Here is a 13,522-nt window from a genome sequence, read left to right on the forward strand (position 1 = left end):
ATCGACTGCTGATAACTGCTCAGGGTAGGGCTAGGAGTGTGTGTAGGAGAGGACAGCACAGGGGTAGAAACTCCTGGGTCTACCTAGGAGTGGATGGGAGGAGGAGGCATTCAGATGTAGATAAGCAGAAGGCAGCAGCAGGCTTGGCTGAATGTTATTTTTAAGAACTGGTTCAAACAGGCTGCAATGTCGCCTGGTATCGCCCACCCACCCAGGCTCTTGGGCCTAGATGCTCACAAGGCAACGAAGTCTTGCTGGTTGCGCCAGGGTTAGCGCTTGTAGTCACCTGCCAGATTTTTGGGGTGGATACCGGCGCAATTTCTTGTCTCAGCGCTCTCGCAGGCAGGGTCACAAGGTGGGGGTGAGAGATGGGACACTCAAGCTGGAAAAGCTACCTATGGGGAGAAGGACAGCCTGGGTGATGCGCCCTTAGCTGCAAAGCATCTCCAACTGATGCAGCGTGTCAGCCAGTCTCTGATACACCGTTCAGCCGTGTCTGGCAGACACGCAGTGTCTCGGACTAGCTGTGGGGGCAGTGGGAAGTGGGACACAAGCTCACGCTTTCATGCTTAGTGCCGGAGACTGCCAGGTCCAGCAACAGCTTTGCCCCAGCGATGAGTAAAGGTGAACGGCTCTTCCAGCTGCTCCTCAGCCACGTGGCGTTTCAGCTAACGCGCAGTAAAAAAAAAAAAATGTAGCGGCTTTGCCAGGCCTTGATCTCTGTGTGAGACAGTCCAGGCTGCCGAGCAGCCCACAGCAGAAATCCCTGCTGGCAGCAGTGCCCTCAAACTCGGCAGCAGCCTGCGTAAAGCCATGGAATGCGTTGCTCCTGGTCGGTCCAGGCCGCACATGGGCAGAAGTTAGGAGAGAAATGTAGCCAGGCAGCTGACGTCCGACAGGCCTGCCCATCCTCAGAGATGTACAAGATATTCTAAGCCAGTAATTTCATACTGTGTTGGCGCTCTTGGGTAACAAGGGCTGGCTGTTACACAAGCCTTGCGCACAGCCGTGGAGTCCACAGGCTGGAAAAGATTCATCTGATCACAGAATCGTAGAATAGTTTGGGTTGGAAGGGACCTTTAAAGGTCATCTAGTCTTCCCAACCCCCTCTGCAGCCTGGCCAGAGGTGATCAGTGAACCCAATACGGTGGAGGGCAGTTGCTCTTACAGGGTAACCCGAGGGCACCCCAAAGTACTGCAGCATAAAACCACACTGTCACCTTTCCGTGCCTCAGGTGTCCCTCTCCCCGTTTGCAGGCACTAGGGAAGGGCAAGGCAAAGGTGCCCGGCAGCTGTCGGGCAGTGATGGAGAGGAGGTGAGCACAGGACAGTGCTGCCCATCGCCTCCCAGCTCTTGAAACACATGAGCTCTCTTGCCAAGGGTAGCAACGGCGGTAGCCAAAAGCCTGAACTTTGCTTCCAGAAGGAATCAGCTGTTGAGCTGAGCAAATCGTGATGTTGTGCGGGGTGGGTGGAAGGAGGGAGAGCCAAGTCTGACACGGGCCAGAGCTGGGGGTGGGGGGGGGGGGAGAGACACGCAGAAAGGCCTCGGAGGCAAGATGGAAAAGGCAGTAATTACATAAGAGCACTTGGCGAGCATCTGGCTGGAGTCAGCTGGGCCCCGCCAGCCCTCCCTCCCCGCGCTCCTAACCAGGAGCAGCTGAGGATACGGATAACCCAGCGCGGGACCCCTCCGGAGGGGAGCGGAGGTAAGAGGTCCTCCGCTTCCCCTCCCGCCTTGCGATGCTCTTGGAGAGTGGGGACAGGGGGCTGGGGAAAAGGGGAAAGGGAAAGCGGCTGTGGTGGAGGAGAAGCAGGCAGGAAAGGGACGAGAAGGTGCCGTCCCTCTGCCTCTTGGTGCGGATGATACCTTTGCTCCGGAGGTTTTGACGAGGGAGGAGGCGTGAAGAGCGAGCGTGTGGGTGTTTGTGGGTGGGTGCGAGTACGTGTGTACGTGTAGCAGGGCAGGGGATCCACATGTGCAGCTGAGCTGTACACAGGGGCTGGAAAGGGGAGAAAACATCAAAGTCGTTTCCTTCCTTCTGTACCTGTGGTAGAGAGGGTTAATAGGATGGAGGCAGTCACTGGGGGAGAGCCAGGCTTTATTCTCCTACTTTGCCCGTGCTGGGGGGGTTGCAGGACAAAGGAGGAAACATAGAAGGAGGAGGAAGCAGCTGCTTTTGAGCAGGGATTGTTGCTGTCTAATCTGGCCAGAGCTTCCCTGGGCTGCCTCCAAGGCAGAGTGTGTTGATGAGGGAGAGGGAAGATCGTTGAGGACACAAGGTGCCTTCAGGCTGGGGTTACACTTAAAAGCGTGGCTGGCACAGGGTTATTGGAGAGCATTCTCAAAACTCATTTCTTTGAGCACTCGGCCATACAAGCCAAAACCTCCTGCAAATGTGGCTGCCCTGGCAAAATGTTGCTGGTACAGCTAGTTCCCTTTAGGGAGCAGGGCGATATTACCCTGGCAAAAGTGTCTTTACTGGCATAAACTGCTGCCCAGCTGGGCAGTGCCACCAGTGCAAGTCTTTGTTTGCTGGCTCCCTCCGGGTCCCTATTCAGCTGAGGCAGGACATTAAATACAAAGTCCTGCTCATTGCCCACTGTGAGCTGCTCTTGCAGGCAGCTGAGGCAAAGGCAAAGACCCCAGCTGATGAGGTCCTCCACGAAGAACGTTTGCTTGGTTGTGAGCAACTCAGGAGCGCAGATGGAAACGTGGGATGGAAATGAGGACAATGGCCTCCCTGCTACCTGTTCCCCTTGGAAAGGTAGAGGAGGCCAGACATAAGGCCGAGAGCTGCAAAAGTGGGTAATGTCATGTTTGGAAATAAGCCAGGCAGGAAAACCTGAGGGAGTGAGGCACTGCAATAGCTTTGATGGGACAGAGAGGAACTTTGCCTTCAGTGTCAGTCTCTGAGTTTTCATGCACCCCAGAAAATTTATTGGCTTTCAATAGTACTGTCAGTTGCCGAAATCCCCACCAGCAGCAGGCAGGAGAAGACAACACAACTGATCACAGAAACCCGCTTCTGTCAGCTGGCAAGGCTCCATTAACGAGAAGTGTTGCCCTAACCTTTCGCGCTCTCATTTTCCAAAAGGGGAAACTGAGGCACAGGCAGATGTGGCAAACTTGCAATGGGTCTCATCGCATGTCAGTGCTGGAGCCCAGCTAGGAACTCATGAGCACAGCAGTGAATTTCTTGGTCCTCTTCCTTCCCCGGCTGGGAGGCATGTTCACTCCATGTTCATTGAGCTCCAGGCTGACAGGCAGCCTGAGAATATCTCCAGGCCTCCCAGCCCCCCTTCCTCCCTTCCCCCCAGCTCGCAGCACATATTTTCCCAGAGTTTTCCGCTTGCTTCTCCAGTGGTGCTGGGGTCCTGCCAAACGCCAGCCACTCTCTGGGAAGCGGGGCCTCCCATTCCCAAACCAAACAAATGGGAGAAGGAAAACAGAAAAAAAAAAAAAGTCCAAGCACACGTAGATATGCACAAAACCCTTTCCCCCTCAGAAACCTTGGAGCCTTCTCCAGCTTCTCTTGCAAATTGCAGGAGGCACAGTGCTGACTTGGCACTTCTGGCCCCCGCAGAAGGGAGCTACTGCCCATCCTTCCTTCTACCTCCCACAGATACATATGTGCACCCCCCCAGGGTGTAAGTTCGCAAATCCAGTTTTGCTGCAGAGTAGGATCCCCCAAATCCTCTCACCAACTGATTCTGCAGTGTAAGAAAAGTCTCCTGTCTGTCCCCCCCGCCATGCTCTCCCCCCCCCCCCAAATGCCCTTCATTCCCAGGTTCTGGTGCAGCCACGTAGTGCTCATCCCAACAGCACAAGCACGTCAGCTTGGCGCCAGGCTGGGGGCAAAGATCACGGCCAGGGTTTGCTCCAGGTCCTCAGCTTTGCTGGCAGCTTCAGGCCAGGCACACCCCTCCGTGCAAACTGCTCAGCCCGGGACCTAACCGGGGACGTGACCGGGGAATGACACGCGCCGGAGTGCAAGGCTTGGGGCTCTGCCCGGGGAGAGGGGATGTCCAGAGAGGGGAAAAAAAACTGATGCCTCTCCCAGTTGGCAGATGAGCCTGCTAGAAATATCATGCCTGGGACGAGAGGCCACAGTGACGTGGAGAAGAAACAATGCGGGAGAGAACGAAAGATGAAGTTTGGGGACTATGAGTGGGACAGGCACAGCTGGGGAGAGAGCGTGGCCAGCCAAGTGAAGGGCTAATGCGTGGGACAAGGGACTAACACAAAGGTATGAGGGCAGGGTCCCGCACCATCCCACCTGAAGGAAGGTCTGTCTTTTGCACCGATGCACCTCACCTTGCCCATCCTGAGATGCTCAGGGTTGGACACTGCCCTGCTGCCTGCCCACCCTTTGCACAGGGTGCAATCTGTGCTGCCTGCATTTTGCTCATCAAGGCTAGGTTGTTTGGAAGCAAAAAGGCAGAGGGAAAAAAAAAAAAAACAACCTCAAACCGTATAGAAGGAAAAGGCCCTACCTAGGAAAGAGTTAAAAGGCGCCGAAACCCAAGCCGGTTTGCAATGGAGAGCGCCCAAAGCCAGGGAGGGAAAGGGAGGGAGAGGGGAGGGAGCAGGTCCAAGCCCAGTTTGCTCACCCAGCCAGCACTCCGCAGTGCCTGTGCCAAGAGCCAGCTTTCTTAAAGCCATGGGCCTGGGGGGCCGGCATTGCAGGCGGAGGGGAGCCCGCAAGCAAGGGCTGGGAAGCACAGAGGGGAGCCCTCAGCCTTTGGGGTGAGCTGCCACGCTGAGCTGGGGTGCAGGCAGAGGGAAGGGGGGGGCAGAGGCTGGGAGAGGGGCTTTCTCCGCTTGTTTGCGCGTCTGTCTTTCGTAAGCATACTTCTCTGCAGGCTGCCTGCTCCGAGCTTTGCTTCCTTCACCCTCTGCAGCGGAGCAGCTCTCCTCTCGGAGGAGCCGGCCATCCCTTTGGGAAGGTGCTGGGGTTTGGCTGAGAACACAACTGAGCATTGGTGGGAGGGGGCTGAGGCGCAGAGAGGGATGGGATTTGGTGGGGGGGAAGGAGCTAGCTGAAGTTAAGTTCCCAACCCACAGGAGAGGGTGCCTCTCTGCAGAGAGATGTGGGTCAGACTCTGGCTGGGACAAGGGGGTTGTTGGGTTAGACTCCCAAAAAGAGTTGATACCTAGTGACTGGAGGGCTGGAGAAGTTTTTTACAGCCCTCCCCACAGATTCAGCAGCCTACCAGAGTATGCTTTTGCTAAAGGCGCTGTGGGGCTTGCCATGTCTCCTTCCTCTATCCCAGGCTGGGGACTGAATCTTCTAGTGGCTCCAGTGGTTTGCCTAGTAAGGGTCAAGCCTTCCTCCAGAGTTAGTACCTAGTCTCCATCGGTCCGGGCAGAAGGGCGTGGGGCATCCACTTGGGCCATGCGGTTGCTACTCAGATTGCAGCCTTGAACCTCCAGGGACTTGAAGCATGTACACTCCCTCCACAGGACAATGCCATTTCATCCCACCCCTGGCTCCAGTCACAGAAAGATGTTTTGTGGCGATCTCTGCTCCATCCCCCGTGTCCTCCCCTTCTTATACCTCACTCTGGTGCTTCCTCATATCTTCCCAGGTCACCATGGGCATAATTCACCTGCGCGCACCCCTGGCCTTCCTTCTTCTCCCTCTTGTTGTGCTTGGGGCACCCACTGATGAAGCCCACCCCACAGAACCAGCCCCCGGTGCTTGCAAGCGCTGTTGTGACCCACTGGACTCTTCCACAGATGCCCCACCGCTCCCTCCCAGCCACTACCACTTGCCCTACCCAATGCCGGAGGTCCGTCCCTATATCAACATCACCATACTGAAGGGTAAGTGCCCATCGTGGCCCCGGGATGCCAACGCCTGCTCAGAGACCGGTGGCACCGCGGTGGAGGTGACAGCTGGGTTGCTGGTACGCTGGTTATGCTAACAGCCAGCCAGATGCCATCCTGAAGGGTATGCAACCGCACACACCGTGCCCAGGGTTTAGAATTTTTTGTGCGGTGATCAAGAGTAGCCTGGGGAGGAGGGAAGTCAGTGCATATCTGTGCTGTGACCTCTGTGTCTCGGGATGCTGCCTGCTACCAGCTCTTCCTCCCTGCTAGCACAGGAGTGGCAGTGGCAGCCTCTGGCCAAGCTGGGAGGACACCTTCCTTGCCTCAGGCTTCCAGAGTCCTGTAGTGCCTGAGGGAAGGAGCAGTCTCCATCCAGCTGCAAAATAAGCATGTTTGGAGGGTAGGCATTGGCATCTGGGAAGGCTGTGGGGAAACCTTCTCCAGCTCCATGGGTCACGTATTTTGGAGGGGGAGGAGGGCAAGGGAAGGCAGCAGCTATTTGCAAGCACCTCCAGGCTAACTGGCAGTGACCTGGCTCATTCCTCGCTGCTGTGGCTGGCTTGGCTAACGGGAAAAGGCTCCCTGTTTTAGATCAGCTCCTCCCTTCAGGGCTCCCCTTTTAGCCTTTGCTGCGGGCAAAAGCCTGTTCCCAGCTGGATCCTGCTCCACTCGCTTATTGTTGCTCTGTGGTTCCTCTGGGCTAGCTGGGCAGATGCTCCCCCTTCCCTGCCCAGCCTGGAAACAGCTACGGTCCATCAAAGCTCAGAAGTGTGTCTGGGGCACATAAAGGCCTGGGCTAGAGTGGGGTGTTGCAGGGGGACCTGCAATACCATGCAGGGGATGGAGAGGAGGAGAAGAAAAAGGCACAAATTTGGGATGCTGTCACTTGTGCTGGAGGCTGCTTTCAGCCCCCGACTCTTCTCTCTGTACACAAAGTACGTTCTGGTGCTGCTCTCTCCCTGTATTGATGCCTGCCCAAGCGTGTGACAGGCAATGCACAAACCCCAGGGTAGAACTGCGGTATTAATTATACAGGATGCCCAAAGGATGCCGGTATTGTCAAAGTACCAGCCCTCTAACTTACACTGCACCATCCACCAAGTCCAGCTTGGATCTTTTCCCTCTGACCCACCTCATTGTACGTCTCTAGTCATATTCTCCCACAGGCTTCCCCTTCTTCAGCCTACAGCAAGAACAGTGTGCGCACTACATGGATAATTGGGTCATAGGAGAGGTATGTACTAGGGCAGGGGCTGTGGTGGAGGTGAAGGAGTGTGGAGGAGGAAGAAGAGGTCAAGAGCCCCACTGGTACTTTGCACTGCTGGGCTCCATCTCAGGTTGAAGTCTCCTAGGGACAGGTCCTAGTCCCTCCAGCAAGGCCATATCATGTGGTGAGCAGGGGCTTCATAAGAGAAGAGACCCTAGTTGCACCCAGAGCTCTGCTAGCTCCTTTCCCATGAAGCACAATGATATTGTGACCCTCAGGAGCATTCCTTCTTCTGGCATTGCCCCATCCTTGAGCAATAATCTGCCTCCTCATTAGGCTTTCTCACCACCACTTCCACCTCTCCCTCTGGTATCACACAGGAGTTGTGTCCTCTGCTTCCTCTTGTAGGAGAGAAAGGAGACCGGGGAGAGCCTGGGATGCCAGGGAAATGGGGCAAAGAAGGACCACGAGGTGAGCGGGGTGCCCAGGGCCAGAAGGGCAGCAAAGGACAGATGGGCACAGCGGGAGACCCCTGCAAGCATCAGTACGCTGCATTCTCCGTTGGTCGCAAGAAAGCGCTGCACAGCAGTGAGGGCTTCCAGGTCTTGATCTTCGACACCGTCTTCGTCAACCTCTACAGCCACTTCGACATGTTCAATGGCAAATTCTACTGCTATGTAGGTGGACTTTACTATTTCAGCCTTAACGTCCACACCTGGAACTTCAAGGAGACCTACATGCACATCATGCACAACGAAGAAGAGGCAGTCATCTTGTATGCCCAACCCAGCGACCGCAGCATCATGCAGAGCCAGAGCCTCATGCTGGAGCTTCAGGAAAATGATGAGATCTGGGTGAGGCTCTACAAGCGGGAGAGGGAGAATGCCATTTACAGTGATGATGTTGATGTGTACATCACGTTCAGCGGGTACCTGGTAAAGCCCAGTATTGACTAACTGCCTTTCCTCCTCCTTGGGGCCTCTTTGGCCTTTTTCTTCTTCCTCTCTCTCCCTCTTTACTGCCCGAAACCACTGCAAATCACTTGGAAATGGGCCTGCCAAGTCTCAGGCACTGAGTGTGAAACTTGCCGCACTGGCTCCCACCTCACGCTCTCTTGTAGCCAGGCCTGTATCTGTCCACTTACAGTGTGACACTACCATCTCTCGCCCTCTCACCTCATGACCCCAACTCTAGGTTATTGGCTTCTTCTAAATCTGCCAGCGAGCTGTGTCTGGCATTTAGGGTCCTAGAGCAGGAGGAAAGCTAAAATGCTGCTCCTGGGGATGTGTCCCGCCTTGGGGCTTCATACACAAAGGACTCCTGTAGAAAGGGCTGCAAAATCCCCAGTGCCTGGGTGCATCTGGTTCCTCTCCATCCCAACTAGACATGCCAGTTTTGCAGCCTGCAACATGGCCTTAATGTCACCTCTCACACCTGTAGTCTGGAGAGCGGCCTGGGGTCTGATGGCCTCCTGTAGCACAAGGAAGATGTAGGCTTGGTGAGAGACGATACTGTCTTTCCAAAAAGGGGACTGTTGGCCTTCTGAAGTATGTCATCAGCTTTCCTTAGACACCCTTCTGGGTTACAGAGGTCCAGGCTGGCTGTAAAATCTAGGCCTGGTGGGATTGTCCTTCTCTGTGCCATCTTTGAAGAGATGAAGGGCCAGACGCTCAGCCAGACCCTTCAGAAGCATCTGCCATTGAATCAGTAGAGCCCACCACTCTATTCCTACTAGGGATCATAAGTACAGAACGAGAGAGACACAACCCTCCCAAACCTCCCCTGGGGTGCTACTCGGTCTTGGTTCCCCAGCTGCGGGAAGCTAGTCCAGACAGTGAACCCGAATCTGCTCTCTTCTTTGGCAGAGGTGGACCCATGCCCTTCCGTTGGTATCAGCAGTCATCCCTAACACTTGCTGATGTGAGGGGAGAGTCAGGCCCCGGCTCCTGCATGCCATTACGTTGTCCTCCTGAAGGTGGTTCTCCCACATTAATATTGAGGGACGGCTGTTTCAGAACCTGAGCTGCAGGCTGTAAGGGCAATTGCAGTTAAATCAGTTCCAAACCTGGGCAGGTTGGCACCTCTTTGCCTCTGTGATGGAAAAGAGATAGAGGTGAGACTACAGGACCTTGCCCCAGGGTTAAAAGCTTCCCTGCCACACGCTCTGTGCCCTTTTCTGGCAATCTCATCAGAGCAACTGAGAAAAGCATGTGGCTAAAACAAACCCTCGCTCTTCTTGTCAGGTTGGAGATGTCGCAGTGGGAAAGGAACGCCAGCGGTAGGGTTTTCTAGTACCATTTGTACTGGTCTCACCCTGTTCTCACTCACTGGGATTGCTACGGTCCTGGGGGGAGCAGGTGAGGCTGACTCAGCACTTTGGGAAACCTACTTCCACGTGTTGCGGTGCTCCCGTAAACAGCAGTGCCAAAAGTGGTGTCTTTTTTGAGTCTCAGGACAGGACAAGCAGGAGAAACTGTATTTCTCCTCTGCCCATCACTGATAATGAAGTCTTCTGACTTATCTAGCTTCTGCGGTCTCATGATTAGCCATGGTCTCTGCCTATAGCCCCTGGGACTACCAGAGCTCTCCCATAGGAGATACGCATCATTATACAGGACTAGGTCAGTACACTCAGCCAGGGATGGCAAAGGCACAGGGACCCGGGCTAAATATTAGAAATGAACTTGAGAGAATTGCAGGACATTTTCTCTCTTGCCCTGTTTACTTACCCTCCCTGCTTTGCTGAGGAAGCTGTACAGACTGGAATGAGTTTCAGGCACTTTCTGCCTTGGATCCTCCCCACCACCGTCACTGAGGCAAGGGGTATAAAAACAAGGTTTCGCTGAGGCAAAGCTGGGTTTTTCCCAGGGAAACATGTGACGATGGGATCATGGGAACTAAAGAAGACTGTGAGTTTCTTCCCCTCCCTTAGCAAGTTAAGCATGTGGAATTGCTCAGAGATGGGATTTCAGGCAGTAGAGAGGAAGCGGTATGCTGGAGGTGATGCTCAGGACCAAATCCCTTTCTCTCTTCCTCAACAGGCTGCAAACCCAGACATTGTCTATTAAGAGTGTATAGTGCCCCTTTGTCTCCCTGAAGTGAAGCAAGCCTCTCTAACACTGAATATCTCCAGAAACAAGCTTCCTTCTTCCTCCTTTTCTATTTGGTGTTTGAATGCCAGTGATAGGTCTCATGTGCTACCCATGAGCAGCCAGATGGTGCCTGACGCACATGAGACAGGAGGGCAGGGGGACCAAAGGGTGTGTTTAACAGGCTTCTTGGTGCTAAACAAGAACACAATCCCTTGGTGCTAAATCAGATTTCAGGAGTATTGGGTGCTTTCTGGAAGGTGTAGTAGGCTGAGTTGTAATGTACTGTGGAATTAATGGTGCTTTATGTTACAAAACCAAATGAACTCCAAGAACTTTTGTATATTTTTTTTTTTTCCCAGTGGTATTAAACTTTTTTCCCTGGTTGTTTTGCACTTAGATCTGCTTTTCCCTCCCAACCTATTCCTTCTAGCTCTGGTTATCGCTGAATAGAGTGATGGAAAAGACACTGACCTGAAAGAGACAGGTACAAAGTCTAACTCAGCTCTGAAACTTCCCTGGGCAATCCTTGGCAATCTTCTGTCTGTTTCCTTTGTGGAGAACCATTACCTTAAAGATATTTACTGGTTGAACACTTCTATTTATGACAACCCTCTCCTCTTTGCTGGGAAAGCTTTAAGAAAATTCAAGGAATGATTCTTTGGAAATTACAAAAAAAACAGGACAGTACAATGGGTTGTAGAATTAGGATTCAAGTACTTAATTAATTATATTGAGGAAGGCTGGGTTAATGCTGGAGTTCTCTTAAGGGGGATCAGACCCTTTATCCTGTGAATTTTTTAGCACATCCTTCTATCAAATACTTAGTAAGCATGTGTGTTTTCTGTTTTCCCTGTGGTGTTTCTTTTTCCTCTGCCAAGAGGTGAAAGCCAGGAAGTACAGATGTAAGAGGGACATTAAACTGTTGACTAGACACTTGCGCTTGCTAACAACGGGGCGAGTGGCAGTTCCAGAGTTAAACGGGACACACATTTTTGGAAGACCTGTATGTGATGAGAAAGGCTTGAGGTTCAGGTCAGAGGTGGAAAGACAAGTGGCGATTGCCCATAAAGTTGGGGAAAACGGGGAGACATGACGGGGGAGCGGAGACTTGGAGGCTTGAGTGGAAGATCTAGGAGGGGCAGAGTCCTAAGGACAAGGGAGATGCCTTTTGGGGGTCTCAGTGCAAGTCGAAGATGTAAGTGGGGTTTTGTTTAGCATCTTTGAGGTTTGGACTGAGGGGACTCCTGCTGAAGTGAAGGAATGGACAAGAAAACAAGAGAAGATGCCCATATAGGACCTTCTGTTTTGAGTTTAATTCATCTTCACATAGCTTCTCCTGTGGTTTGACGTGTACCAGATGCTTTGTTTGGCAAGGGGTGGAGAACATAATCATACGCATCTTTACAGGCCTCTTTGGTCCTGTGTCAGGCCCAGAGCTAGGGCTATATATCTCCTAGTAAATGCAATAGTGTCAGATCGGAGCCCAGCCTTCTTCGCATTTTTTATTTACTTCTGAGGAAGCACATAGAAATGTGTCCTCAGGAAGTGCAGGGGTTGCGCTTGTGCATGTTCCTGGCCCCTTGAGGCGAGATGCTGGTAGATTGGAGGTGACTTTGTCACACTTACAAAAGGTGAGGAGTAAGGGAAGAGGGAGGAGCGGAAACGTGTAGCCAGACCTTCTAGAAAAGTTTTCTATGATTCAGTCCTTCAGCCTGCCAACTTGGAGAGGAAAGTGCCACCTGAAGAGTCTCTTCAGCCAAATCCCTTGGGGCTAAGATGCATGGCGACAGGCAGGGTCTGTACCCGGTGCCACCCGTCACACCATGGATGCCCAACTGGGGACTTGCTGTAGGTGAGGCTCAGCTCAGGCAAGGTGAACCCCGCAACGCTGTTGAAGGAACGAGGGCTAGACTGGGTCAGACCAGCCCTGCTGCCCTGCCAGTGGGTGCAGCCGTGCCCTGAAGGCCACAAGATTTCCATTCACTTCATTCTCCCCGGGGCTGGGTCCTTTTCCATGCAATGGGGCTGCTCTGGTGTGTGAGCCTGGGGTTGGTGGCAGCCAGTACCTCTCTCCCAGGCAAAGCGAGAAGCGTGCCCTGGGGTGGGCAGCTACAGCACTACCCCTGGGGCCGTGCCTCTCTTTTCCCCTGAAAGACAGGTCCAGGCTCTGCTGCAAAGGGCTCTGCGGCTGCGTCTCAAGCTTGTTCAAGGTATCTGCCAAGGGGTTGGCCCTTTAAACTGGCTTCCTGTGGGTTTGTGGTCTTGCAGGTATGAAAGGGGGGGGGGGGGGGGGGGGGCGGAGAAATGGGAAAGAGGAGGTAAAGGGCAGAATGTGGTGCTGTTCCTGGGGAAGAAAGCACATGTCAGGGCCAGCCCAGGAGAAGATGAAGGCCCTGCAATAGCTCCTTGCCCCGTGATAGCTGCGGGAAGGGGTAAGAGAGAAGGGCAAGAAAAGGAATATAAAAGAAGACCTTTGATCCTACTAGGGGCACTCAGATGAGCACAGGTGGATGTGCCTGCACCCAAAGCACCGGGGGAGCAGGGGCACAGCATGGCAGGACCCGGCTCTGCATGTCCCCTGACCCTTGGTCACAGGTGGGGCAGCCATGGGAAAGGTCTCTGGCAGACCCTCGAGCCTCACCCCAGCTGCCAGCCGTGGTGCAGGGTCTGCCCCACGTCAGGGATTTGTGCACCAGTCTGGGGGCCGCTGCACCGTCCCATAGCAGGTTTCCCCTCTGCTCCAGCCTGCTGTCCCTCGTCCCCTCCCAAGCCACCCAGACAACCTGCTTCGCTTCACCTCAGCCTTGTTTATCTCCCAGAGTCCAGGGAGGGAGAGGGGGTGATGCAACGCCCCAGCTAGCATCGCCAACGCTGCGAGCAAAGCCCCTGCCTCCCTCCATCCAGCGCATCGCGGCCAGATGCCGGCAACGGGTTGAACCTACCCCAGATCTTTTTCTCACCTTCCCATTCCCATTGCTGGCTGGGACCTGCTGTTGGGCCCAAAGGGCTGGATGCGGACCCTGCCTGCGGCTGCGTGGACGGTGGGGCACGGCTGCACTGCCGAGGGTGATCGTTCCACCGCCTCACGTGGCATGGCCCTCCTCGGACCTACGGTGGGAAAACGGACATTTGCCGAGCCATGCTGGGCTTCAGAGGATGGCTCGGTGCGCACTCTGCCGTGACACCCACACGCGTACACACACGCACATCACAAACCAGCCCCATATGGACATCTCTCACCTTCCTGCCAACGGAAACTGTTGCCCTTTTCAAGCCCGGCTCACTCTGAAGATGCTATCAGGAGGGGGGCTGAGGCGCCAGGCCTTTTCGGTACAAGCACAGCTCCCTCACCTCATGACGTGCCTCCCCCTTCTCCCACAAGCCCTC

General features: G+C 54.2%; 1 protein-coding gene across 3 annotated transcripts; it reads left to right on the forward strand.

Annotated features, from left to right (window-relative positions):
- Positions 1 to 1,525: 1,525 nt before the first annotated feature.
- On the forward strand, positions 1,526 to 11,351 carry C1QTNF6 (C1q and TNF related 6). 3 transcript variants are annotated; one of them, XM_030041483.1, is made up of 3 exons: positions 1,526 to 1,709; positions 5,593 to 5,830; positions 7,452 to 11,351. In XM_030041483.1, exons 2-3 carry the CDS (start codon positions 5,599 to 5,601, stop codon positions 7,997 to 7,999), a joined length of 780 nt encoding a protein of 259 aa, XP_029897343.1. In that variant the 5' UTR covers positions 1,526 to 1,709; positions 5,593 to 5,598; the 3' UTR covers positions 8,000 to 11,351. The 3 variants fall into 3 exon arrangements, with proteins under 3 accessions (XP_029897343.1, XP_029897342.1, XP_029897344.1); XM_030041482.1 differs by lacking the exon at positions 1,526 to 1,709 and adding an exon at positions 4,571 to 4,750; XM_030041484.1 differs by lacking the exon at positions 1,526 to 1,709 and adding an exon at positions 4,819 to 4,950.
- Positions 11,352 to 13,522: the final 2,171 nt, after the last annotated feature.

Source organism: Aquila chrysaetos, chromosome 17 (assembly GCF_900496995.4).
Source record: "Aquila chrysaetos chrysaetos chromosome 17, bAquChr1.4, whole genome shotgun sequence".
In the NCBI taxonomy this organism is placed as follows: Eukaryota; Metazoa; Chordata; class Aves; order Accipitriformes; family Accipitridae; genus Aquila; species Aquila chrysaetos.